Genomic DNA, 25,714 nt, shown 5'->3' on the forward strand with positions numbered 1-25,714 from the left:
TCCCTGCCCTGATCCCATCCCTGCCCTGATCTCATCCCTGCCCTGATCCCATCCCTGCCCCAATCCTGTTCCTGGTCTATCCCATCCCTGCCCTGATCCCATCCTTGTTCTGATCCCATTCCTGCCCTGATCCCATCACTGCTCCCATCCCATCCCTGCTCTGATCCCATCCCTGCCCTGATCCCGTCACTGCTCCCATCCCATCCCTGCCCTGATCCCATCACTGCTCCCATCCCATCCCTGCCCTGATCCCATCCCTGCCCCAATCCTGTTCCTGGTCTATCCCATCCCTGCCCTGATCCCATCCTTGTTCTGATCCCATTCCTGCCCTGATCCCATCACTGCTCCCACCCCTGCCCTGATCCCATCCCTGTTCCGATCCCATTCCTGCCCTGATCCCAGTCCTGCTCCCATCCCATTCCTGTCCCAATCCTGTTCCTGATCTATCCCGTTCCTGCTCTGATCCCATCCCTGCCCTGATCCCATTCCTGCTTGATCCCATTCCTGCCCTGATCCCATCCCTGCCCTGATCCCATCCCTGCCCTGATCCCATCCCTGATCCCATCCCTGATCCCATCCCATCCCTGCCCTGATCCCATTCCTACTCTGATCCCATCCCTGTTCCAATCCCATTCCTGCAGTTTTCCCCACAAAGAAGGGGAAGATGAACACCAGAAGTTCCCAAAAGAAGCTGGCAGTGTTTTCCCCTCATGGGAATGTCAGTCTTGTGTCCTTGTCACTGTTTTTGGGTGGCAAACACCTGAGCTCGGAGTTGTTTTTCTGGGATTCCAGCTTTGTCCTGCAGCGTTCTCTGAGTGTAGAAGAGGATGTAGGCCTGGGTCTTGCACACCTCCTCCACGCTACATACATTCAGTTTGGAGTCATTGCAGTGCACCCAAAAACCTGGGAAAAAAGGGAAAAAAAGGCTCTTAGCTGAGGCAGGATCCCTTTGGATTTTGGAACTGCTCACAGGAAACGTCCACAGGAGAAAAGGAACCTCTGTCTTTTCCTCTAACCTGGAAAATGGTTTTAATATCATTTTTTAAATAGATATGTATTTTTTTTTGTGCTTTAGAAATATCAACTCTTCATTTAATCAGCCCAAGAACTCAATTAGGCAGCCAGCAATTCCCTGGGGCCAGGCAGGAAGGCAGAGCCCATCCTGATCCAGCTGCTGGGATCTCCCAGCCCCCTGCGGATGTTATTCATGAATAGTTCCTGTTTTTTCCCAGCCTCAAAACACGTTCTGTTCATCTCCTCAATCCCGAGGATCCTGAGCAAACCCAGCTGCAGCAGCTCCGCCTGGCAGGATGAAGAATTCACACCATTCCCAGGGAAAAAAATCCCTGACCTAAACAACAAAATAAGTAAATAAATAAAAATGAACAAAAATAAATATAAATAAATAAAAATAAATAAAATAAATAATTAAAAATAAATTAAAAATAAAGTAAATAAAATAAATAAAAATAAATAAGATTAAATAAAAATAAAAATAAATAAATAAAGATAAATAAAAATTAATAAAAATGAACAAAAATAATGAAAATAAATAAATAAGAATAAATAAAAATAAAAATTATCAAAAAGAAATAAAAAGAAATAAAAAGAAATAAAATAAATAATTAAATATAAATAAAATAAATAAAAATAAATAAAAATTAACAAAAATAAATAAAAATAAATAAAAATAAATAAAAATAAATAAGAATAAAAAATGAATATAAATAAATAAAGATAAATAAAAATGAACAAAAATAAATAATAAAAATCAATAAATAAAGAAAAATAAAAATAAACAAAAAAAAATTAAACAAAAATCAATAAATAAAAATCAATAAATAAAAAAAGTATAGTAAAAATATAGGAATATGGGGAAGGGATGGGGAGAAACAAACCACTGAAGGGCAAGGAGCGGATCCTAAGGAAATGGAATCCCGGGGAAGGATTCCAGGAGAGGGAAATGCAAGGAATGCCGAGGGGAGGAAGAGGATGGGGATGGGATTTGCCCCACGCCCCCAGCACACGCACCTCCCTCCGTGTTGTAGCAATAGGCTGTGTAGTGTCCTGAGCCAAACCCCTTGCCGTGATGCATCACCACAGCCGAGAGGTCATACACAAAGGTCTCAGTGGCAAGGGAGGGCAGAGAGTCCCTGCAGCAGTAAGGTTCCATGTTTAATACCTGCTCAAAGAGGACATGGACCCCGATCTTCTCGCGGTGATTGCGCTCAGACCACCTGCCAACACAAATCCCACACTCAGGGCTGCTCAGATCACCAGATCCTGGCTTTTCACCCCAAAATCCCCAGCAGACACCTCCCCCCAACCCTGCAGCTCCTGCTGCTGCTCGTGGCCTTGGCTGTGCTGGGGTCTCCTGACATCGAGGCCTTCAGCTGGGGGCTCCCCCTAACACCAAGGGCTTTCATTTTAGGTGGGGTCTCTTCCTACCATCAATGATTTTTATTTTAGGTGGGGTCTCTTCCTACCATCAATGATTTTTGTTTTAGATGGTGTCTCTTCCTACCATCAATGATTTTTATTTTAGGTGGGGGTCTCTTCCTACCATGGATGATTTTTATTTCAGGTGGAGTCTCTCCCTACCATGGATGATTTTTATTTTAGGTGGGGTCTCTTCCTACCATCAATGATTTTTATTTCAGGTGGAGTCTCCCTCTGCCACTGAGGGTTTTTATTTTAGGTAGAGTCTTCCTCTGCCATTGAAGGAGTTTACTCTCCCTGCTATTTAAGGTTTTTATTTTAGGTGGGATCTCCCCTTGCCACTGAGGGGTTTTATTATAGATGGGGTCTCTTCCTACCATCTATGATTTTTATTTTAGGTGGGGTCTCTTCCTACCATGAATGATTTTTATTTTAGTGGGGTCTCCCCCTGCCATTTCAGGTTTTTATTTTAGGTGCGGTCTCTCTCTGCCATTGAAGGATTTTTGGTGGGGTCTCCCCCTGCCATTTAAGGTTTTTATTTTACTGGGGTCTCTCTCTGCCACTGAAGGTTTTTATTTTAGGTGGGGTCTCTTCCTACTATTGATGATTTTTATATTAGTGGGGTCTCCCCCTGCCATTTCAGGTTTTTATTTTAGTGGGGTCTCTTCCTACCATAACTGATTTTTATTTTAGGTGGGGTCTTCCTCTGCCACTGAGGGTTTTTGTTTTAGGTTCAGTCTTTTCCTACCATTGATGATTTTTGTTTCAGCTGGGGTCTCTCTCTGCCACTGAAGGTTTTTATTTTAGGTAGGTCTCCCTCTGCCATTTAAGGTTTTTATTTTAGGTGGGTCTCCTTCTTTCATTGATAATTTTTTATTTTAGATTTAGATTTAAGGTCTCCTTCTACCACTGAGGATTTTTATAGATGGGGTTTCTTGACACTGAAGGTTTTTATTTTAGGTGGGGTCTCCCCCTGGCACTGATATTTTTTGTTTTAGGTGGAGCATTCTGGGGCCAGATTTATCCTCTGACCACCTTTAAAAACCCTCAGTTCTACCAATAACCTCCCCAAGCCCAGCCTAACCACTTTAGAAACTTGTCCTAACATTTTCAGCTTTTTCTACTTTCTATTCAACAGGTAATTTGAGGAATTTAATTCTCTCAATCTCCCACCTTTACCAAATCTTTCATCAGCTTATTTCTCCTTCCAAGCTGCCTGCAAACTCGACTCAAACCCGAGGAAATTAAGGATTAATATGCACAAAATATTAAACTGTGGCAGAAAAACACCCTGCAAATGGGTAATGGGAGGGGCTCTCACCAACCTGATGGCTCAGAAATTACACAGCTGCTTTCAGCAGGAGTTGAGGGAAATTAAAGGCCCACTTTTGGTCACTTTTTCCCCCAAAAATCCAGGGCCCAGTGCCTCACCTGAAGCGTTTAAGGTGCAGCCGGAGGACCTGAGGTAGTCTGTAGATCAGCAACTGCTTTTTAGCTTCACTCAGAACAAGAGGTTTGGGAGAAGATTTTCGCCGTTTGCCTGTCAAAAAAAACCCCCCAAAAAACCCCCAAGGCAAAGATTATCAGGATTCTGTTAATTCCCCCAGGAGAAAAATCAGCACAAGGTAAACTCTTTTTTTTTTTTTTTTTCCTTTTTCCAGCACGGGGATGGCCACAGGAATTAATATTTCTGAATTCCTCCAGCAGTTCTGTGAGATTCAAACTTTCCCTTCTCCTCATCACACAAACATTTGTCACCTCTGAGCTGTTCCTGCTGGAAAAACACCAGGAAACATTGAGCCAAAGATATCCTGGGCTGCAGCAGTTCCAGCAGGTGAATTCCAATTCACAAATATTCGATATTTTATTCTCCCTGCTGCTTTGTGCTTCAAAAAGGGGAGGAAGTGGCACTCACTGTTGCACTGGTCACAGGCGTAGATCCTCCCCTCCAGGGCTTCTGTCTCGGTGAATTTGGCCAACATTTCTGTCAGCAAGCACTCAGCCTGGGGCAGGGGCACGATGCCTTTCTCCAGGGAATGGTAGCGCTCCGGGAATTCCAGGGAAAGGTCCCAGAAGGGCTCCACGGTGTTGGATTTGTAGTTGCACGTCCTGCAGGTGACCTGCAGGGGACACAGGGACAGCCAGCTGGGTTTGGAGGTGCATGGGGATATTATTGTACGTGTGGTATTGTTTTTATGTGGTGCTAGGAGGTGTTGTGTATGGATTTAGCTGGTTGTTAATTATTGAAATTAATAAAAAGTAATGAAAATTAATAAATAAAATAAAAAGTATATAATAATAGAAATAATATAAATAAATATAATGTATATTTATACTATATATATTATATATAATACATAATATATTATGTGTTATATATATTTATAGGCTATATATAATGCATAATTTATATTATATATTTTATATATTTATATTATGTATTAATAATATAAATATATATTATATACATTTTATATATTTATATATTAATAATATAAATGTATAATATTTAATATGTAAAAATATATTATATATTTATATATAATATAAATATATTATATATTAACATATATTAATATATAATATATAAATAAACAATAAGATAAATAAATTAATAAAAAATAATAAACCCCTAATTTATTGGTTATTTTGTAATTTTATAATTTGTAAACCACTTAATTTAATAATTTAAATTAATAATTATTAAATTAATAAAATTAAATGTATTAAAGTGATTAATAAACTAAAAGTAAGTTAATTAAATTTATTATTAAATTAAAATTTTAAAAGTAAATTAATTGAAAACCGCTGTAGGTCCCTTCCAGTTCAAGATATTCAATAATTCTATGAACCATAACTTCAGGCATCCTTTCCCTGAAAGTCAAAAGTTTTCACTGGAGAAATTCACCTTTTAATCTCTGACAAGCACAAAGTCCTAAATATTGCTGAGCTCAGTGGCTCGGGGCAGGGTGACAGAAATTTTCCTGACAACAAACAGAGAACACACTTTGTGTCTGTTCTTACACACCACCAGTTCTGCTCCCAATTCATTTCTCCTGGAAACCCAAGGGAGCTGGAACTTCCAGAATTCCTGGGGATTTTGGGGCTCTTGGGCTCTGCCTTGTGGAGAATGCAACGTTTCCAGCAAGGAACAGCACAGGAAAAAGGGATCAAACAGCACCACAGGCACCTTCACCTCCTACAGGAACCTTGGTGTAGTATGTTCAGCGTCTCTTGTGCCAGCAAAAAACAAATTGTCACAAAGAGCTTCTACAGAGGTGTCTCATCATGTTATTCCCAGGCACAGAAACACCACCAGAAAGGGGCAAAAAAAATGCAAAGGCACCTTAAAAACACATTCAAACCCTAAAACCAGGGGCTCAGGACTTCTGTGTTTATGCAGGTTTCATTCAGAAGTGGCACAACTGAAGTAAATTTGTGCCAAATGTGACAAGGATGGAAACGGTGGCACCTGCACAGCAACCCAAGGGATTTTTTTCCTCAGGAATTGGGATATTGGGAATTCCTAAGACACTTCTAAAGGGGATCCTCAACATGCAGAGCCTTTGCTCCTCGGTGATCCCTGTGGGAAAGCAATTCCATACCTGACTGAGCAACTGCCCGTGGAAAATGGTGTTGACCACCTTGAGGACCTGCTTGGTGAGCTTCCTCTGCGAGAAGGGGATGAGGATCCTGCGCCTGGTCCCTTCGGACTCCAGCTCCTGCTGGACCTTGTCCAGGAGCTCACAGAGGAACTCCTGAGCGTCCTGCTGGTCGTAGCCGCGGAACGCCGGGATCAGGCTCCACACAGAGTGCAGCATGGCAAAGGGGGACACCAGGGCCCACTTGCCAGACCACATCACCCTGAACAGGGTGTGCAGCTCGTGGCACAGGGAGATGTGCTTCGAGCTGGGCTCCTTGGGCTGGATCAGCTCTAAACTGCGGCTGATGGAGGAGCCGCCGTTCAGGCTGGCCGGAGAGCTCTGCGTGCCGGATGATCCCACCCTGTCAGGCTTCCCCGGCTCGCCGGCGGCAGCCCCGTTTGCCAGTCTGCCAGGCATCCTGGCCCTCCCATTCACAGTTTTAGCTAAAAGTTCTTCTGTTTCACAGAGGTCAAGAGTCAAGAAACATTCTCGGAACTTCTGGAGGTGGCTGAGCACCTGCAGGATGGAGTTCATGTAACAAGTGTTGCCCAGGTTCCTCAGCCCCGTCACCCCCGGCGTCATCAGGGGCTGGCGCCGGATGGAGTAGAACTGCTTGAATCTGCTGCTCTGCACCTGCCTTGAGGTAGGGGAAGCTGTGGCCACTTCCCTGAATTTCCTTGGGATCAAGCTCTCCCTGTGCACGTGGGACAGCAGCCTGGCGCTCTTCCTCGGGGGAGTGTTGGCCAGCTCCTCCAGGAGCTGCCTCTTCATCTCCTGCCGCCGCTGCCGAGCCGCTTCCTTCTTCTTCTCCAGCTCCTCCAGCTGTTTCTTCTCCTTCAACTTCAGCTGCCCCCGGGAGCTCTTGTGGAACCAGGTGCGCAGAGCCCTCGCCAGCAGGGCCTGGCGCCGGTGCCACAGCGCCACCAGCATCTGGGACTGGCCCTGAGGGCTCCTCCTCCTCCAGGCGTCCTCTGCCAGCGCCATGGAGCGCAGCGTCCTGCCGCTCCTCTGCCCCTTGATGGCCGACAGCGAGCTCCTCAGCAGCTTCAGGTCGCCCTCGGGGTTGTCGTTCAGGACGTAATCCTGGCACAGGTAGCAGAAGACGTAGAGCTCGTGCACTTCCATGGCCAAGGGGTGCCGGGTCTCCTGGAAGTGCCTCAGGGCGTGCTCCTCGATGTAGCGGCCGCAGGCCACGTGCGAGCACTTGAGGCAGGCCCAGAGCGACTCGGTGGTGTGGCAGTCCACGCAGTGCCACTTCTGGGGGTTCAGGATCGAGTGGTCCTGGGCGAGTCGTAGCCGCCCCACATGTTTGCATCTATCCATGTCTCACAGGAGGCGTCGCTGCTCCGACCTTTTGGGGGGCAAAAACACAAGGAAAAGGATTTTAGAGCCGTGACACACGTCTGAAATCTCCTTGTAGGGTCGTTGGAAGGGTTAGGATCATCAAATCTGACTCCTGGCCCTGCACAGGACACCCTAAATTCCCTACATTTGCATCTATCCAAGTCTCTTACAGGATGCATTGCTGTTTTCACCTGCGGAGGCAAAGAACACAAGGAAAAGGATTTCAGAGCTGCAGTGTGGATGTGAAATGTCATTGCAGGGTTATGGGATATCCGGATTGGAAGGCAGCCAAAAGGATCATCAAATCTGACTCCTGATCCTGCACAGGACACCCTAAATTCCCTACATTTGAATCTATCCATGTCTCTTACAGAAAGTGTCACTGCTCCAACCATGGGAGGCAAGAAAACACAAGGAAAAAGGTTTTAGTGCTGCAACATGGATTTGAAATCTTTTTGTAGGGTCATGGGATATCCCCAGTTGGAAGGGGGTCAATAGGGTCATCAAGTCTGACTCTTGATCCTGCTCAGGACACCCCAAATTTCTCCTGTTTGCATCTCTCCATGTCTCACAGGAGGTGTCACTGCTCTTCTGGGGGGGCAAAGAACACAAGGAAAAGTATTTTAGAGCTGCAGTGTGGATTTGAAATGCCATTGCAGGGTTATGGGATATCCTGATTGGAAGGCAGCCAAAAGGATCATCAAATCTGACTCCTGATCCTGCACAGGACACCCCAAATCCCCCATCCTAATCTTCCAATTCCAGCTTCAGGTAATGAAGTCATTTACCCTCAGAACTCCCTTTTGTTTCCATCTCTGGGGGCCTGAGGCAGTGACTCCAGGCCTGGAGAGGAATTGTTGTGTCTGGGCAAAACGGGAAAGCAGCAGCTGACCCTGTGTTTAGAGTTATCCACTGAACAACTGCAGGACTATTACATTTTCTAAAATAGAAAAGCTAAAATCCTAAAGCATCAGACTGATAAAAGATTCCCAGTGAACTGTGGATCCCTTTCTCCAGTCCTTCCAAGGCTCTGAGGGCAGGGAAGGAGGTCAGAGCAGCCAGGCTACTCACGGAGTGCAGGTCACACATCCCTTCCTCCGCCACGCCGCGTCCCGGGCGCGGAGCAGCCCCATCTTCCCACGGATCCCGGAGAATTTAATTACTGGGAAGTCCTCACTGCCAGGCAGCTTCAAAGCCCTGGAGAGAGAGGGAAAATATCCTGGTGATGCAAAGAAACCAACCCTGAAACGCTGGCAGGAGCATCATTAACCCCTCAGTGCAGAACTCATTTATTCCAGAAATAATTCTCTGGAATTACCCCCAGGATCCCGAATTCTCAGATGTTGAGACATGTCACACACAGAATCCCATTCCATTTCATTCCCTGCTTTCTTTTCTTTTCTTTTCTTTTTTTTTTTTTGGTAGGCTGTAAAAATCTGCTGATCACATGGAGCCTTTTCATGGTGAGGCTTTTGTAGTGGATGACCCAACATATGGCAGAGGGAAAAAATGGGAGTCAAAATAAAAAAAAAATACAGGAGGAAAAATGTGCCCCTCCTGTGATAATTTGGATTTTTTTGGCTGCTTCTATTGCTTGGTGAGAGACAGGGGGAGGAGAAGGGGGAAAGACAAAAAAAAACAACAAAAGCTGTGCTGAGTTAAATTTCATTTCTAGGTGTTTTTTTCCCAAACAATAAAAAGGAAGCTATGAGGAGTTGGCAGGTTTGAACTGCTACAAAGTAAGAACCACAGATGAGAGAAAAATGGGAAAAAACCAGAGGTAGAAAAGACTGGAGTAACAGATCTGAATTCAGTTGGTTACACAGGGACCTGGCACACAGAATATGTGGTTAAAACATCATTTTATGAGGTGTAAAGTTTAACACTTGCCAAAGTTTTGAGGCAGGGACTGAGCCCTCACCTGCGTGGGTGGCAGGGACCTGGCCAGGTGAAGGAAATGCATTTTTAGTGGCCCTAAATGACACAAATTTGCTTTAATTACCACCTTTATCAGTGCTATTGCTGCTGAGGATGGAATCTCTTAGAGAAAAATCAAAGCTCTTCAGTTTTTTCTCCTGGACTCCACTGAAAGCTCAAGTGGCCACTTCAGCACCCAAAGAACCACCGAGGTTTTTATTTGAACCAGCTCAGAAAACCCCTCATTTCCCTTGGGCTGGGTTCATTCCCTCCCAAATCCCAGGACGTGGACAGGATTTTGGAAATCCTCACTTAAACAAAGGATTGATTTGGTCTCTTTTTTCCAAGTTGGAAAAAACCCTTCCCCACCTTTTCCCCTCCTTAAGCTTTTTTTCTCCTCTTTCCTCTTAATTTTCCTCCTCAGGGGTGGGTATAAAAATCATGGAATTTTGTTTAGAATCCTGTCTAGCCTCGGTGAGAGCAAGTGGCAGAAATTCCAGCTTGCAGGAGTGCAGACACTGTGGTAACATTGACAGCCTTCATTTACATAAAAGAATACTAATTATGTTGTATCATCAACATCTGTGATTCTGCTCACTGCCATATGCGACAGTGTGGGGAATTTAACCCTTCAGCCTCCTCAGCACACCAGATTTATAGTTTGGAACAAAAAGACACCATTTTTTAGGGATTCATCAAACAGCCGGTCGCTCACGGGCTCTGCGAAGTCTCAGCACACAAAATTTTCAAAAAACACTGAATTTCTCCTCAATTCCCAAGGAGGAAGAGTTGCTCAATTCAGCAGGGTATCAGGCTCCCAGGGAATCACTGCCCAAGCAGATCCAGGGAATTTCAAAAGATACAGATTAAGGAATCCTGTTTGACATGCAGGAGATAAATCAGCAGCCTTTTGTCAACTGCTTTGACTTCTCCTGTGCTGAGCCTGAAGATTTCCTGCTTGGAAAAGGGAAGAGGTTCCAAACACCTCAGTCAGCTGACAAAGCAGCTTTGTTACGTCTAAATTCAGAAATTCTCAGCACAAAAGCATCTTTGATGCTATATTTGATATCCCCAACCTGGTTCTCTTTAGGTATCTGCAGATAATTCCCTTACAGATCCAAGCTGTAATTCCATGTGCATCTGAAAGTTAGGAAGGAATTGTGTTTATTTAACCCCAAACCGCTTGAATGAGAGGTTTTTCCTCGAAAGTGAAGCTTCTCCACCCACCACGCTTCAGAGCTCTCATTCACATTCAAGATTTCTCTTGCTGACTCATATTTTTGACTCTTTCCATGAAAAAAAAAAATAAAAGAGGATTGGAATCAACTCTCAGATGTTCCAAAGGCAGCTGGAGCAGCTGCAGGTCCAGCCCTGCACCCCCCACACACCGCAGAGTGGAACAAATCCCTGGAAACGCTGGCACAGGACTAAGGAGAGAAGTTTTCCTCTCTTTTCCACATGTACACAAACACTTTGCCACAATCTCCTCCCGGGAACACAGAGCTGCAGCTCCCAGGGGGAATTCCAAAGCTGGGATTAAAGGAGAGCAGGATTTGTGAGTCAGGAGCTGTAAACACAGGCACGAGGTGAGGGAAAAACAAACCTTGAAGAGATCACAGGGCTGGAGCTGCCCCAGAGATCCCAAATTGCTGCTGTGGATGGGATAAGCCATGAGCAACGCCAGGATTTAAGGATAGGGAATGAACACCTTGGATTTGAAAAGCTCTGGAAAGAAACACTCAGAGCTCTGCTCTCTGTAATTATCAGGTTTAACTCTTGGGTTTGGTTTTTGTTTGTTTCTTTTTCCACCTAAGCTGATTTTAAGGAATCTCTATAAAATCTTCCTTTTCTCACCTACTTGGATCTTTTCCAGAGAAGGGCTGGGGAGGGAGAAGAAGAGGGAGAAGAAGAGGGAGAAGAAGAGGGAGAAGAAGAGGGAGAAGAAGAGGGAGAAGAAGAGGGAGAAGAAGAGGGAGAAGAAGAGGGAGAAGAAGAGGGAGAAGAAGAGGGAGAAGAAGAGGGAGAAGAAGAGGGAGAAGAAGAGGGAGAAGAAGAGGGAGAAGAAGAGGGAGAAGAAGAGGGAGAAGAAGAGGGAGAAGAAGAGGGAGAAGAAGAGGGAGAAGAAGAGGGAGAAGAAGAGGGAGAAGAAGAGGGAGAAGAAGAGGGAGAAGAAGAGGGAGAAGAAGAGGGAGAAGAAGAGGGAGAAGAAGAGGGGGAAAAGAAGAGAGAGAAGAAGAGGGAAAACAAGAGGGAGAAGAAGAGGGAGAAGAAGAGGGAGAAGAAGAGGGAGAAGAAGAGGGAGAAGAAGAGGGAGAAGAAGAGGGAGAAGAAGAGGGAGAAGAAGAGGGAGAAGAAGAGGGAGAAGAAGAGGGAGAAGAAGAGGGAGAAGAAGAGGGAGAAGAAGAGGGAGAAGAAGAGGGAGAAGAAGAGGGAGAAGAAGAGGGAGAAGAAGAGGGAGAAGAAGAGGGAGAAGAAGAGAGAGGGAGAAGAAGAGGGAGAAGAAGAGGGAGAAGAAGAGGGAGAAGAAGAGGGAGAAGAAGAGGGAGAAGAAGAGGGAGAAGAAGAGGGAGAAGAAGAGGGAGAAGAAGAGGGAGAAGAAGAGGGAGAAGAAGAGGGAGAAGAAGAGGGAGAAGAAGAGGGAGAAGAAGAGGGAGAAGAAGAGGGAGAAGAAGAGGGAGAAGAAGAGGGAGAAGAAGAGGGAGAAGAAGAGGGAGAAGAAGAGGGAGAAGAAGAGGGAGAAGAAGAGGGAGAAGAAGAGGGAGAAGAAGAGGGAGAAGAAGAGGAGAAGAAGAGGGAGAAGAAGAGGGAGAAGAAGAGGGAGAAGAAGAGGGAGAAGAAGAGGGAGAAGAAGAGGGAGAAGAAGAGGGAGAAGAAGAGGGAGAAGAAGAGGGAGAAGAAGAGGGAGAAGGAATCACATGGTTGCTCTTCGTGGAGGTGGGGAAGGAAAAGAGGGAGAAGGAATCATTTGGAGCACTGCAATCCACTAAAGATGACTAAAACACAAATAAAAAAACCAGGGAATAAAAGCGAAACAGGGGTATTAGTTCAGCTAATAACATTTTAGAGCCTGTTTGAAAACTTCTCACCTTGTAAATCACTTAAAACACTGGGGCAAACCCCACTTTCTTGCCTTGCATGGCTCAGAATCCTGGAAAAAATTCATGGTGAGATCCTCTAACAGCTCCCAGAACCAAATGCAGCAGCAACAATTTGGCTGCTGCCCCTATAAGAGTCTTACAAGAAACCACCCGAGCTCATTCTGCTCCTTTGTGCCATTGTTGCACATTTGGAACCTGATTAAAGCCATCTGCAGGCATCTGGTGACAACAGCTACTTTCTTTTTCTAAATCAATCTGCAAGAAGCCAAAAAAAACGAGTCCAGGGGCCAGGAGAGGTGCTGGATGTTCAACCCTGGAATGATGCTGCTTTTATTTGTACAAAAGGTGATTCCAGAATAAATAAGAGAGCACAAACTCCTGGGAATCGTCTGCCAGGACAGGTGGGAAGCTCAGACTGAAGGATTTTTTCACTCATTCCTTCATCCCTCTCCTGGGAATGGCAGAAGTGAAGCACAGAGCCTTTTGAGAGTTGGTGCCACATTAAATAAAGCACACTTGCCTTTTTTTTTACCAATTTTTTGCAGCACTGTAGGAAAAAAAAAAATCCTTGGATAGTCTTGATTTCCATCAAAATTACATAAGGAATAGACAGAGTTTGGTCAAATCATAGTGACAGGACAAGGGATAAGGCTTCAAACTGAAAGAGGAAAGGTTTAGGTTGGATATTGGGAAGAAATTCTTCCCTGGGAGGGTCAAATGGAATTCCCAGAGAAGCTGTGGCTGCCCCTGGATCCCTGGAAGTGTCCAAGGCCAGGTTGGAGCAGCCTGGGATAGGGGAAGGTGTCCCTGCCTTGGATGAGCTTTAAGATCCCTTTTCCAAACCATTCTGGGATTCTATGGAATAGGTTTAAAAATCCTGGATGCAAAACCAAAGTTCCCACCCCAATAAACCACTTTTTATGTGGAACTCTCCAATTTCTGCTGCAAACACTCCAAAATGGAAGTCTGGGGATATCAGAGAGATCTCCTAGAATTCCATACAAAAGAAAAAAAACAACCAAAACTTTCTTTCCCTGATTGTTTTCACCTCCCTGTTTGTGAGGCACCAATTATTGAACCAGATGTGCAAATGCAAACTTGTAATCTGAGCTGCCCAGAAAATGGGGAATAAAATCCTGCTCCAACATCCCCGTTCCAGCTCTGGCAGGAGCTGTCCCAAGAGGCAGCCAAGGCAAAATCCTTTATTTATGGAATTCCAGAATCACTGAGGCTGGAAAAACTTCCAGGATCATCAAGCTTTGCTTGTCACATTCCTTGGACACCTCCAGGGATGGGAACTCCAAACCTCCCTGGGCAGCCCCTTCCGTGGAGAAATTCCTCTTGAATTCTTCCTTGCTTCCCAAAGACACCAGAAATGACACTTTTCCAAGGAAAAAACCTCTCATATAATTGATATTCTGTTAGAAAATAGGAATTGATGCTCCAAGGAAGGAGTAGCACCACCACACCCTCTTATACTCTGTCCTTCGAGACCTCACACTCCAGAATTCCTCACTCAGAGCATGGAAAATTCCCAGGAAAAGAGGCAGGAATCTCATTTTCCTGCTCTTTTCTCCAAAAATCCAGCAGGGTTTCTTCCCTTTACTCCTCTCCTTCAAACTCTGCTGGGTTCTGACTTGCAAATTCCATCCCTGAGGAGCAAGAGATTTTCCAGACAGATTTTTCCAATGATTCTGGAGCTCTTTTCCCGAAAAGTCTCAGGCTTTCTATCCCAGAATTGCGGCTTTCCCTCTTTCCAGGCTGACACAACAGCCAGCTGGGTACAGGAAAATTAACAAGGAAAACAGAGGAAGACAAATCCTCCACACCTGGATCTCACCGAATCCTGAGAATTCCCAACTTTCTCATGCCAGGAGGGAGTCAGGATCCCACAGGAGCCATGGAGGAATTCCTGCTGGATTCAGCTGATGGACACAGGAATTGGAGGACTCCACACCCCACCCAGCTGTGCTGAATTCCAGCTCTGGCCACAAGGGAGCTTGAGGAAAATGGGAATTTCCTGCCAGTTTCGCCAGCCAGTTCAGATTTACAAAGTCCTCCCAGTCAATTCCAACTCTGGAAGTATTAAACTCTTCCTGGGAGCTCCCAAAATCCACTCTAGGCTCAAAACTGGAATTGCCAGGAATCAGTTTTCAAAGGAATATTGAAAAATTCCAACCAAACCCAAAAAAAAAGAGTCAAAAAACCCAAAGCACTCAGATTAGGAAAATCCCATTCCCTGCATTGGCAGCATTCCTGGTGGGAACAAGGATTCCTGCAGGATTTGGTTGTCTGGATCCTGTCAGGAAGCTGAAGTTGGCAGATTTTGATCCATCTTTGACTTTGGAGCACAACAAATATAAAAATGAAGCATTTCCAGGTCCAACCTCCACATCAACCAAACTGCTCCAGATAAATGAAGTGTTCAGGGAACTGAGTCCCAGGGATGAAAAACCTCCTTTCCTAAAAAACTCTGGAATTCTGAGCACTTTAGAAAAGCCTTTAAGGTCTTCAAGAGTGCTTTAAATACAACTTGGGGATTTCTGTGAACTGGCATGTGCTGTTACCTCACCTACAGTGAAAAGGGAATTAAATATACCCATTCCTAAAGGCTGGAATGGATAAAACAATCCAATTCTGCCTTTTTTTGTTCCTGGGGAACTGGTGGAGCTGCACTACCCCAAAACCTCCTCTCCTCTGCTTTTCCTGGTGAATTCCAAGGAGTCAGAGAAGGCACCAAACTCCTTTTGGGTTGGTTGGGAGAAATTTATGACTCCACCAAAAGCCTTGGCCTCTTCCAAGAGCTGGAATTCCAACTCCACACAAAGGGCTGCACATGTGTCTTCTATTCACATTCCTTCCTGATGAAGATCCCTGGGAATGGAGCAGGGTTTGGAAATAATCATGGAAAAGGCAAAGAGGAGGTGAAATCCTTCAGTCCACAAAGGGATGAGTTGTTGTGTGTTTGCACTGCCATGGGAGTTTCAGGTTTTTAAAATTTAATGTGTTTTAAAGATTTAATTTAATTCAGATTTAAAAATTTGAATGTTCTTATCGAGCCAAGCTCAGTTTTTCATCAGAGAGATGAACAAAAGTGACTAAAACCTCAAGTAGATGTATTTTTAATTTTCATCTCTTGACTTCAGCTTTAAAATTCCATTCCCAGGTGAAATATTGTCAATACATTCCTTAGAGTCACTGAAAACAAACAAACAAGATCCATATCCTACAAATCCCTGAAAATGTGGGAATTTCTATGTCATGACCCTGGATGTTAAAAAGCATTGTTAAAATGCTATTTAAGTCATAGTTCACAGCTTTCTAGAAGTTAATTTCTCTATTTACTCCAGCACATAAAAATCCCTTCTCCCCTTTCTTTCCATCCAGGTTTTATTTTTGGGATGGCTTTTGGAAAGGTCAATAAACTGGGAAACACGAGCAGAACACTGATCTGGCATTAAAACAATTCACAACTTTCCTGAGCAGTCCTCCTGGACCAGTCCAAAGGGAAGGAAGGAGTTCACAGCAATTCCCTGCCTCTTCCATCTGCAGAAGCCTGAAGGAATTACAGCAAAACCACACAATTGGAATTATCAGCCTGGAGCAGGAAAAAGAATGGAATTAGAACAGGCTGAGAGATTATTCTGACTGAGAAAAAAAGTTCTAATTTCACTTTACAATCAGCTTGGCACAACCCAAATTCCCAAAGAACTCTGTGTCCACAGAGGTGACAACAGCAGAGGGTGATATCCCATATCCTGAAGTTTTCCACACAAACTTCTCTCCTGGAACAGCTCAGCTACAGCAGGCAGGAGAGGAGCTTTAGGGCACAAAATCAGCAGCACAGACTCCAAATCCACTGGAAATCCACTTTTTTTTGTGCCCCCCATCCCCAAACTGTTTGGATTCATACCAAACCCAGCATCTTTGCTTCCTTTTACACTTCCTACTGCCTGGGGATCCTGCTCCAGGGATCTGTGCCATGGAATAATAAACCAGGGACAGGTTAAACCAAATCATCCCAAGGTGACAAAGCAGGAGCAGAGATCAGCAGCCTTCCCTCAGACTCCCACTTTCCCTGCCTTATCATTCCTTTAAATCACAGCCAGCCACACAAATCCCTACATTTTCCAGCCTGCTGGAAGCATTTTTGCTTTTCCCCACGCTCTTGAACCATTATGATCCCACTCAGCACATCCCATTTATCACCGATCTGCAGGAAAACAACACATCCAGAGTTGAGGTTCACAGCAACAGTTCACAGATGATGGATTAAAAATACCAAAAATCAGCCTTTTCACAGGGAAAATCCTACTCCAATCCCATTCAGCTTCCCAATAACAACAAAATCCAACCTCATTTTGGACTCGATCACCTTAAAGGTCTTTTCCAGTTTCAACAATTCCATGACTGAAAAGCAAAGCCGGTTACATTCTGACCCTGAGCACCTTCAGCATTCCTAAACCTGATTAATTCTGTCTCAAACCTCAGGGAATTTCAATGAAACCAACCCCAAACCCCTCCATGGTACAGGGACGAGGGGAAGTTTGGCAGCTCCGGCACCTCGGTCTGCCGCAGGGATCCATGAGCGGCCGCGGGATCGGGGATTCGGCAGCGGAATCCCAGCCTCTCGCAGGATCTCTTTGTGACAGACACAAAGAGGGATTACGGCACAGAGCCAACACTTGCTGAGTTCTGGGGTGTCCTCTGCTGTTCTTTTTGGAACAAAACTCGGATCCATGCTGGTGAAATCTCTGCCGGATTAGGAAGGAGCCCATCCTGGGAGCGGATCTGGGAGCCATGGGTCACAGCGAGGTGGCAGAGCCATCTCTGAGGCAATAAAACACCAGCCAAGCCCAGCAGGCTGTGCCTGATTCTCTCCCCAGCCAGAAGGAACAGAGCATTCAAGAGGAGAGCACAATTCCACAGGCTGGGCTTGGAGCAGAGAAGGAGCCTCCGATGTGTTCAGGATCCCGAAACAAAAATAACACCTGGTTTTGACAGCTCTCTCCATCATTTGCTTTGCCTTCACTTGCCAATCAATTATTTGGGGTTTTTGACCCCAAATGAGTGAGGTAGAACAGCAGAAATTTTTCTGTGGGTTTTGTAACAGCAGAAAAATTTCTGTGGGTTTTATAAATGTTATGAATTGATAAAAATGAGTAAATCACAGCCATTTATCCAAATGCAGCGAGGATTCTGGTGTCTGATTTGTCTGCCCAGCAAACCCCAAGGTGCTTGATGGGATTTCTGCAGAGGATCCATAAGGATTCCCAAATTCCCATATGGAGAGTGCTGCTGTACACCCAGCTCTGGAAACAGAAAATCTCTGAGCCCTCCATTTGGACCCTGGGCCTCCAGCAAGGGCTTCTGTGTTTTCTTGCCAACAAAGAATTAAGGGATTTACACATCCTCTTCCCCTGCTCAGCTGCTGGGCCTGGTTTGTGCTGGGAAAAGCCAATCCATCCAGCAATCCCTGCTCTTCCTCAGTGTCCAAGCAGGGATCTGAAGTGGCATAAATAAAACTGAAATTTGTGTTTTCAGCCCCAGCCTCACCCAAGGTTTGTGCCTCTATTTTCTGGTACAAAAGGAAGAATTTCACTTGTTCAAATCTACCTTTCCCTGCCGTTTCCTGATGGAATGACTCCTTATTTGCATGTTAGGAATCCTGCTCTGACTGAAATCCTTTTTTTTTCCTGAACTACAGGATGTGAGTGCTGCCTTTGTCCTGCTCACAAGCCGAGGTCGGAAGCAGGACCCCGATTTGTGAACTCCCAGGTTGTTAATCTTCCTTAAGAACTGCAGATCAAGCCAGGCCCCATTCTGCAGCATCTGTTATTTTAATAAATTATCCTCCTAAGAGGTTAAAGTTCATCCCTTCAATTTGTCCTGAGATGAAACAACAACAGGACAAGGAGAGTAAAGAAGGAGAGGTGAATTTGGGTTTGATGCTACAAAAAGCTGTTCCTAAACCCTTCCAATTTTGGGATGAATAGGGTATTTCCTTCCTTACTCTGACTCATTTCCACATTACCCAAACCAGAAGCTCCAACTATCCTGGGAAGTGCAGGAAAAGAGCAGAACAAATTCCAAAGGAGGTTTTTTTCCCCCCTCCTTTGAAAACCACTTGCTGTTTCCACTCTCCATCATGAGTATTTTATATCCTCCAAATAAACTCTGGTGAGCAGGATCTTCATCCTTGCTCTGATTCAGGTGAATTAACTATTCTTAGTTAAATAGATTTATTTCTAGTCTTAGTCTGATGACAGATTAACTCCTGACTGGTTGGATTATGGATTTACCTCTGGAACTAAATCACTTTTGAATCTGAGTTATAGCTATTAGTTCTTTCTAGCTCAGCTGAACAGCTTTTAGTGCCTCCTTTGTGTTTTTGAAAGAATGATTAAACATCATTAAATCCAAGCTCAGGGCTCTTTCTCACAACTCCAGGGAATAAACAGCTGATTTCAGGTTTTTTTTTAAGAATAGCAGAGTTTTACATGGATTTTTTCAGCATAATTAATGCCATTCTAAATCTATAATGTTTGTCCTTAAAATTACAACATATTTTTTGTGCTTGTGTGGTTTTAAAGGACATAACCCCCACTTTGTTCTCCTCACAGGATCAACCTCCTCTTCCCACATGATATTGCCATTATTTTTCTCCAGCTGCAGAAGACACAAACAATTCCCAGAATCACAGAATATTCTGAGCTGGAAAAGACCCACAAAAATCATGGAAGTCCAAATCCTGACTTCTATACAGCAACCAGCAGACATTTAAACACGGTTTGCTCTTAAATGAAACATGAAATTTTCCAAATGTGCCACCAGAAGAAGCAGCCACTAAGAGGAGTTTCAAGAACAAAAATAACCCCACCTGTAACTGCCTTAGGAGGTCACTGGATGCTGAAATCCAGGATTGAGACCCCCTCATCCCAAATCAAGGGGTTTTTAAATAGCACAGCCCAAATTTCAGTTAATTCATCTTAAAGCAGCCCTTTGAGCCAGCTACAATGTCTGAATTATTTAATTTCTTACTGTTAATGACTTGAAAAACGCTTAAACATCCAAAATCAGACTGTGCTGTTCGGTTCTACCACCACACACAAATATATATCCATATATATTAAAATATATCCCTGGATTTGTGTAACTCAATCCTTACACCCCTCCCTCCACCCAGAACCCTGATAAATCCCCACAGTGACTACAAATGCAAACAAAATTAATCAATAAAACCCATGAACTTCTCATTCCATGAGTTACATCTGAGGTGGGGGGAAGTTTCCATGACCAGTTTTATTTGCTGAAGTTCAGTGCATGAATAAATGATTTGGTTCTGGGGGACCCCAATACAGAATTTATCAATAAAAATATAATAATAAGATAATGCTCGAGGTAGGAGTCAGACAAAACAGCATTTTCCTCATACACACAGCACTTATTTAACCTGCAGCACAAGGTGCAGCTCTAAGCCAGCTGAAATTCCTGGATAAAGTCAATTCCAGCACCAGGCAAGAGCTGGAATGGTTCCAGCACATCCAAATAAAGGATTTACAAGAGCATGGAGTGACAGGACAAGAGGAGATGGATTTAAACTGTCAGGGAACAGGTTTAGATTGGATAGTAGGGAAAAATTCTTCCCTGTGAAGGTGGGGAGACCTTGGTACAAGGAGTTGTGCCTGCCCCATCCCTGGAAGTGTCCAAGGCCAGCTTGGATGGGGTTTGGAGCAAATTGGGATGGCAGAAATTGTCCCTGCCCATGGCACTGGATGAGCTTTAAGGTCCCTCTCAACCCAAACCATTCTGGGATTCTGAGTTTTAATAAAAAAATAAATCACAAAATACAAGAAAGATTCCCAGTTTTGTCAGAAATTACTGAATTGAGTCAGGCTCACAGACACCCATCCCTGGCAGGAAATAAAAAATGGGAACCAAGCCCCCAAGGCAGCAACGAGTGCTCCCCTCAGGACACTTTTAGGATTTCCAGCTAAAAGCCACTTATCACTTCCTCACCCAGCCCAGCTCCTTCCACATCGCTTTCATTTCAACTCCAAACCCACCAATTGTCTTCGGAGGTTTTTCAAAGCCTGGGAGAGAGGGGCAGAATGCAATTAGAGGACAGTATTTCTTCATCAAATCTAAAGCCGCCCACTGAAAGCGAGTGAGAAAATGCGGTCCCAAGGCAGCGCTGCTCCATGGAGGGGATGGATTTGCCTTTCACAGGGAAAAAGGGATGGGAACCGTGCTCACCGTGCCTTAATCAGCTCAGCTGATCCCCTATAGAACATCTCAATGCAGGGCCACAGCTGCAGCCCATAACTCTTGGCTTGATCTTCCATGGTTTGCCTGAAAAGGGCAGAAATGCACTAAAGCTTTGCTGCAGTAAATTGGTCTTTTGTAAAAAAAATAAACAAACCCATCCCTGGCTGCACCCAGAGAGGGGGAAAAACAGGTTGGGTTGTTGTTTTTTTTTTCAGTGTGAAAGTTTTTGTGGTCTACATCACCCCCCAAACAATTATTTCCTTTAAAATTCAAGTTATTTAGCTATTCCAGCCTTCTGGGGGGATTCCCGTGCCTGAGGATGTGCTTTTTCCTTTGGCATTTCAGTCAGCAAACTCCACAAAATGCTGAAAAAACACCTCCTTAGTCAGAATCTTGCTTTAAATAGTCCATTTGTCACGACTGACACGTCACACAAGACACATTGCAGAGGAACTTGGAGCTGTCACATCCCTGGATTCCAGCTCTCTGTCTCCATTTGGAAAAGCAGCTGAAAGCTGAATTACAGAGCCGAGCAAAGTGTGAGCACCGTGGGGAGGAACAAGAAAAGCTCCTGGTTTTCAGATATTTTTTACTTCCTCAGCAAAGCCAGACCTCTCAGTGAATTACAGCATAATTAGCTAATTAAAGAAACTCACCTAGTGAGTGTTCTTTCAAAAATCTCAAGGTATGTCCCAACAATTTGCCATTTTCTGAGGGATTTCAGCTGATTTGTCACCAACTGGAGGTGTAACAGCTCACGTGCTCCTCATTATCATCTTGCAAGCTAAAAGCTCATTAACAACAATTAGGAAAAAAATATAAACTTGGCAGCTTTGTGTCATTTTCTGCCTACTACAGACACTCCTTAATGCTGTTGCAAAAAAGGATTTTTTTTTTTCCTTTCACACCCAGCAGAACAGTGGGCTTTCATCTGAATTTTCCTCAGCGCACCAGGATATCAATTACAGCAAACAAACAAATAATCAGCTTTAGTCCACCTAAAATTTCATCCCAAAGACACTGGCAAAGGGCAGAATCTCACCCTCAGTTTTACCTCCTCTGCCTTTTAATCTGTTTTGTTTTCATGGGGTGTACTGGCTGCTCTGTGCTGGAATTCCCTGGCTCCTGAGCCACAAAAGCCTCACCTGATCCATCTTTGAGCTAAACTCTCCTCAAACCCCAAAGTGAAGAGCATTTGTGGGCACACAGGGAAACATCAACCAACAACCGAGATATTTTCAGCTCTGAATAGGATTTTGAAATAATTTCTGTTCAACAATTTGGATTTACTCAGCACCCTTAGGAGCAAAGACTCATTAAAGGTTTCACACTAACGAGGATCCTCTTTCTTTCACTGGAATTCAAGGGGGGCTTTTTCCTAGACAAGAGCCTGGGGTGAAGGGTTTGGGAAGGGTGAAGGGTCTGGGGAAAGGTGAAGGGGTTTGGGAAAAGTGAAGGACTTATAAATATCAGGCTGCTGAGATAAAAACATCTCCCAAGGTTTCATTCCCCAAAGGGGAAAAAAAAAAAACAAAAACCCAGCAACAAACCCAACCCTTGATGAAATATTCAAGCTGAAAACCACAAAGGTTGTTAAACAAAGTGAGAAAACTTCTCATTCTCACTGGAAAGGATTCCTGCAGAAAATAAAGGATTGGAGGGGGATCTTTGGAACAACCCCATCTTTCCATTCCTCCTGACCTCAACCACTGCCCCAAGTTACAGGCAAAGTTGTCAGATAACTTATTATTTCTCTGTTTATTTATAACCATTTTAAACCAAACCCCTCAGTTTTGTTTTGCCTCAGAGCTGGGATCAACTTCAGAAAACCTTTCCCACTTCCCCAAAGCTAAAAACACTCAGGAAGAAATCCACACTTACACACCAACAGCTGAATTTTGTAGTATTTTTTAGAATTTTGTAGTATTTTGAAGTATTTCCATTTGTTAACTGCTCTAAATCAATCCATTAACATATTCTGAGAGCTGAGAAAGCACTAAGTTTCACTTTATGAGTCCCAGCAGAAGCCCTGTGACATTTCAGTATAAAAACAGTTAACAAAGGGAAAAAAAGGCCAAGAAAAACAGGATCTAAAAGACATTTTCAGTCCTTTATACTGAATAAACGACTTTTGGTGCTGAGAAAGTGCTTCTTGTCACGTGTTTAGAGGTGCCGAGACAACACAGGGCTGCTTAAAAATAATAATTAACAAGTGAGTGTGTTTTAGCACTGAGGAAAACAACCTGCAGTGTGTGATGTGGGCAGAGCTGCAGCAGCCACAAGAAATCCTCCGGAAAAAAAAAGACATCCAGAAACTGATTGTGCCTTTTTCTGTCCCCACTGAGCAATTGTCATCATTCCCTTCCCAACCCAAAGGCTCCTCCCAGCCCAAGCACACGAGGCTGATCCCAAATTTCCCCATCCTCACAAGCCTTGGACCACACGGAGCCGGCATCTCGGCAGGAATTGCAGCAAGAGATTCCTTCCTAACAATCCTTGGACACACAACAGCCAAACAAATCCCCAGTTTGGGCTTTTTGGCTCTTTTCTAGCCCTTAACCCGTTGCATGTGTGACTATTGTGCAAGCCCTGCTCCTGAACAAGCAGAATTCTCTTTTAACAAACCCAGCTTGCACAAAACCCAGAATTATTCCTCGCTGGAGAAAATCTGCCAACTTCAAAACACCCTCTTCCACTTGGACTCAGCTCGTATTCATCGGGAGAATGATCAGGGGAGGAATAAATGCACATTTATGGTTTGCTGAAAGCTCGGAGACATCAAATGCTGCTCACACTTGGCACGTCACTCCCAAATATTTGCACCCAGCCCGTTCTCAAGGCAATTAAAAACACCAAATAAAACCCCAAACGCTTTTGTTGCCTTCTCCTTTTTGGGTTTTTAAACATCACTCAACCTCTCTGACCCTGGATAAGCCATAGGAGCCCCCGAGTGCAGCTGCTCAAAGCAGAGCAGCCAAATTTCAGTGAAAATTCCACATGGGGCAGCTCCCAACACTTTACAGCAACAGCCATTTAATCCAAGTTTAATCCACGCTGCCCGCATGCACACGGAGTTTTTAATTCACATTTCCACTGGTTTATCCCCTCTCATCCTCCAGCTCTTTTTTCCATCCTCATTCCCACATCCCAGCCACGTTTCCTCAGCTCCAGCAGCAGCTCAGCTCTCAGCCCCCTCCCCAACACCTTCTTTTTGCTTCCAGCCCCCCAAATCAACCCTTTTAATCCGCTGGTTTCTGCCTTTCTCCCTCAAAAGAACGACTGACTACTTCAGGAAAAAATCCTGCTGAAATCCATCAGTTTTCCCTGGAATCACCACCTTTCCCTGGGCTCCATAAGCATCTTCCCCGAGGCAGCGGAGCGTGGAAGGACCAAATTTTGCATCGTTTCACACCAGACGAGCCCAGCGACTCCAGGCATCTCTCCCTGACTAAAAAGTACAGCGAAAAACTCCGCAAAGTAAAAACAACTTCCCACTCTCCCAGCTTCAGTATTTCGGGATAACGGGATGCTTTCCCCACGCTGTTCGACCTGGAGCTGTTCTAACACAGGGATCAATCAGCCTTGTTCCCTACGTAAAGCGATTAACGGGCGCTTTTTCCTAAAATTAGCAGCTTTTCCAGGGCTGGATTCCCGTTTGTAGGGGCTCGGTTATCCCTGATCCGTGATTCCCGTGGCTCCGGGAGTCCTCGTACCAGTGGGAATCCCCTTGGAGGTTTAAAAATGGGGATTTTGGAGCAATTTTGCTGCCTGGAGCTGACACCAAGCCTCCCGCGGATCAAGTTCAGCTCTTTCCCCCTCCTGGGGACACAAACGCACGGATTTTTGGGGTTTTTTTCTAAATAAACACAAATCCGCACCGATTTTTCTCCGTTTTCGTGCCCTCTCCCCGCTCCACCACGCTTAGCACGGAGGTTTAAAGGGAGTTTTTTAAGGGTTTTTTTTCCTCCCTCCCAGCAAAGCCACGACCCCAAGCACCCCCCTCACGGTCCCGGGAAGGGGGTATGAGGAGGTGGAAGGGGGTTTGGAGGATTTTAGGAAGGGGATCTTGGGGAGGATAAAGGGGGGTCTGGGGAGGTGGGAGTCGATCCCGAGGATGAGGGGGATAATGTGGAGAGGGGAGGATGTTCCCTCAACAAAGGGAAAGTTGCGGAGCCGCCGAGCCCGGCGCGGGGGTCCCGCCCGCACACAAAGGCGGCGACCCCCGTGATGGATGGGGGGGGGGGGTAACGGGGTCCGCCTCAGCCCCACAACCGCACCACGGAGAGGGGGGGTCCCTTTGAGGGGGGAGCAGCAAAGACCCCTCCTCTCCTCCTCCTCAGCCCCCATCTTCCCCCACCCCTCTCTCCCTCTCTGTCCTCAGGAGGGGTCGCGTCCCGTGTGTCCCCCCCCCTTCGCCCCCCCGTCCCCTTTATTTACCGCCATCACCAGCACGCGCGAGCTGTCACCCAGCGCGAGACGCCCCGGCCGACCACGCCCCCTCCCCGCCCATTGGCCGCCGCGCCCCGCCCCGCCAGTCCATTGGCTGCAGTTCGCGTCACTCAACGCCAGCACCCGCCTCCCTCTCCGCCGCTTACTCCAATTGCGTAGCGCTGCACACAGGCTAAGACCGCGGGTATTTACGCTGTGACCGTAGAGTACGCACCCCGCTGGCGTAGCGTACGCCGCCGCGGGCAGAGCGGTGTCGGGGCGTACGGAGTCTGCGCAGCCGGCAGGGGGCGCTGTTCAATGGGCGCCGGGGGGGGCGGGTCGGCGCGGGTTCGAGTCCCGCCCCCGGCCGTGACGTACCGGGCTTTGTGAATCGCGGGGCCGAAGTTCGGTTGAGGCACGGGAGGGTAAATAAGGGTGTCTCGGAGACAAAGAGGCTCTTAAAAGGGCGGCGCGGGGGCCCCCGAGGGGGTGGCGTGGGCTGGGAGGTACCCCACGGGGGCCCTGAGGTGATGGGGGTGCTGAGGTGACGGGGGGGCGCACCCCACGGCGGTCCCT

The 25,714-nt window shown here is 45.5% G+C and overlaps 1 protein-coding gene across 2 annotated transcripts; it reads right to left on the minus strand.

The window, feature by feature from the left end:
- Positions 1–590: 590 nt before the first annotated feature.
- On the minus strand, positions 591–25,195 carry USP49 (ubiquitin specific peptidase 49). 2 transcript variants are annotated; one of them, XM_005529339.3, is made up of 7 exons: positions 25,148–25,195; positions 8,499–8,624; positions 6,045–7,434; positions 4,355–4,559; positions 3,871–3,979; positions 2,032–2,237; positions 591–903 (listed from the first exon to the last, which is right to left on the minus strand). In XM_005529339.3, exons 3-7 carry the CDS (start codon positions 7,404–7,406, stop codon positions 737–739), a joined length of 2,049 nt encoding a protein of 682 aa, XP_005529396.2. In that variant the 5' UTR covers positions 7,407–7,434; positions 8,499–8,624; positions 25,148–25,195; the 3' UTR covers positions 591–736. The 2 variants fall into 2 exon arrangements, with proteins under 2 accessions (XP_005529396.2, XP_014113574.1); XM_014258099.2 differs by having other exon boundaries at positions 736–903; positions 2,183–2,237.
- Positions 25,196–25,714: the final 519 nt, after the last annotated feature.

The sequence above is a fragment of the Pseudopodoces humilis genome, chromosome 26, assembly GCF_049639895.1.
Source record: "Pseudopodoces humilis isolate 2021_Gansu_Grassland_sample_001 chromosome 26, ASM4963989v1, whole genome shotgun sequence".
NCBI lineage: Eukaryota > Metazoa > Chordata > Aves > Passeriformes > Paridae > Pseudopodoces > Pseudopodoces humilis.

What these genes read in the sequence shown, in the direction of transcription:
- USP49 (XM_005529339.3), bottom strand. Translation starts at nt 7,406, where the DNA reads ATGGATAGATGCAAACATGTGGGGCGGCTACGACTCGCCCAGGACCAC. An exon ending in CGCCTGTGACCAGTGCAACA is followed by an intron (nt 3,980 to 4,354) that starts GTGAGTGCCACT and finishes TTTTTTTGACAG; the next exon opens with GCAAACGGCGAAAATCTTCT. An exon ending in TTGCTACAACACGGAGGGAG is followed by an intron (nt 904 to 2,031) that starts GTGCGTGTGCTG and finishes CTTTTTTCCCAG; the next exon opens with GTTTTTGGGTGCACTGCAAT.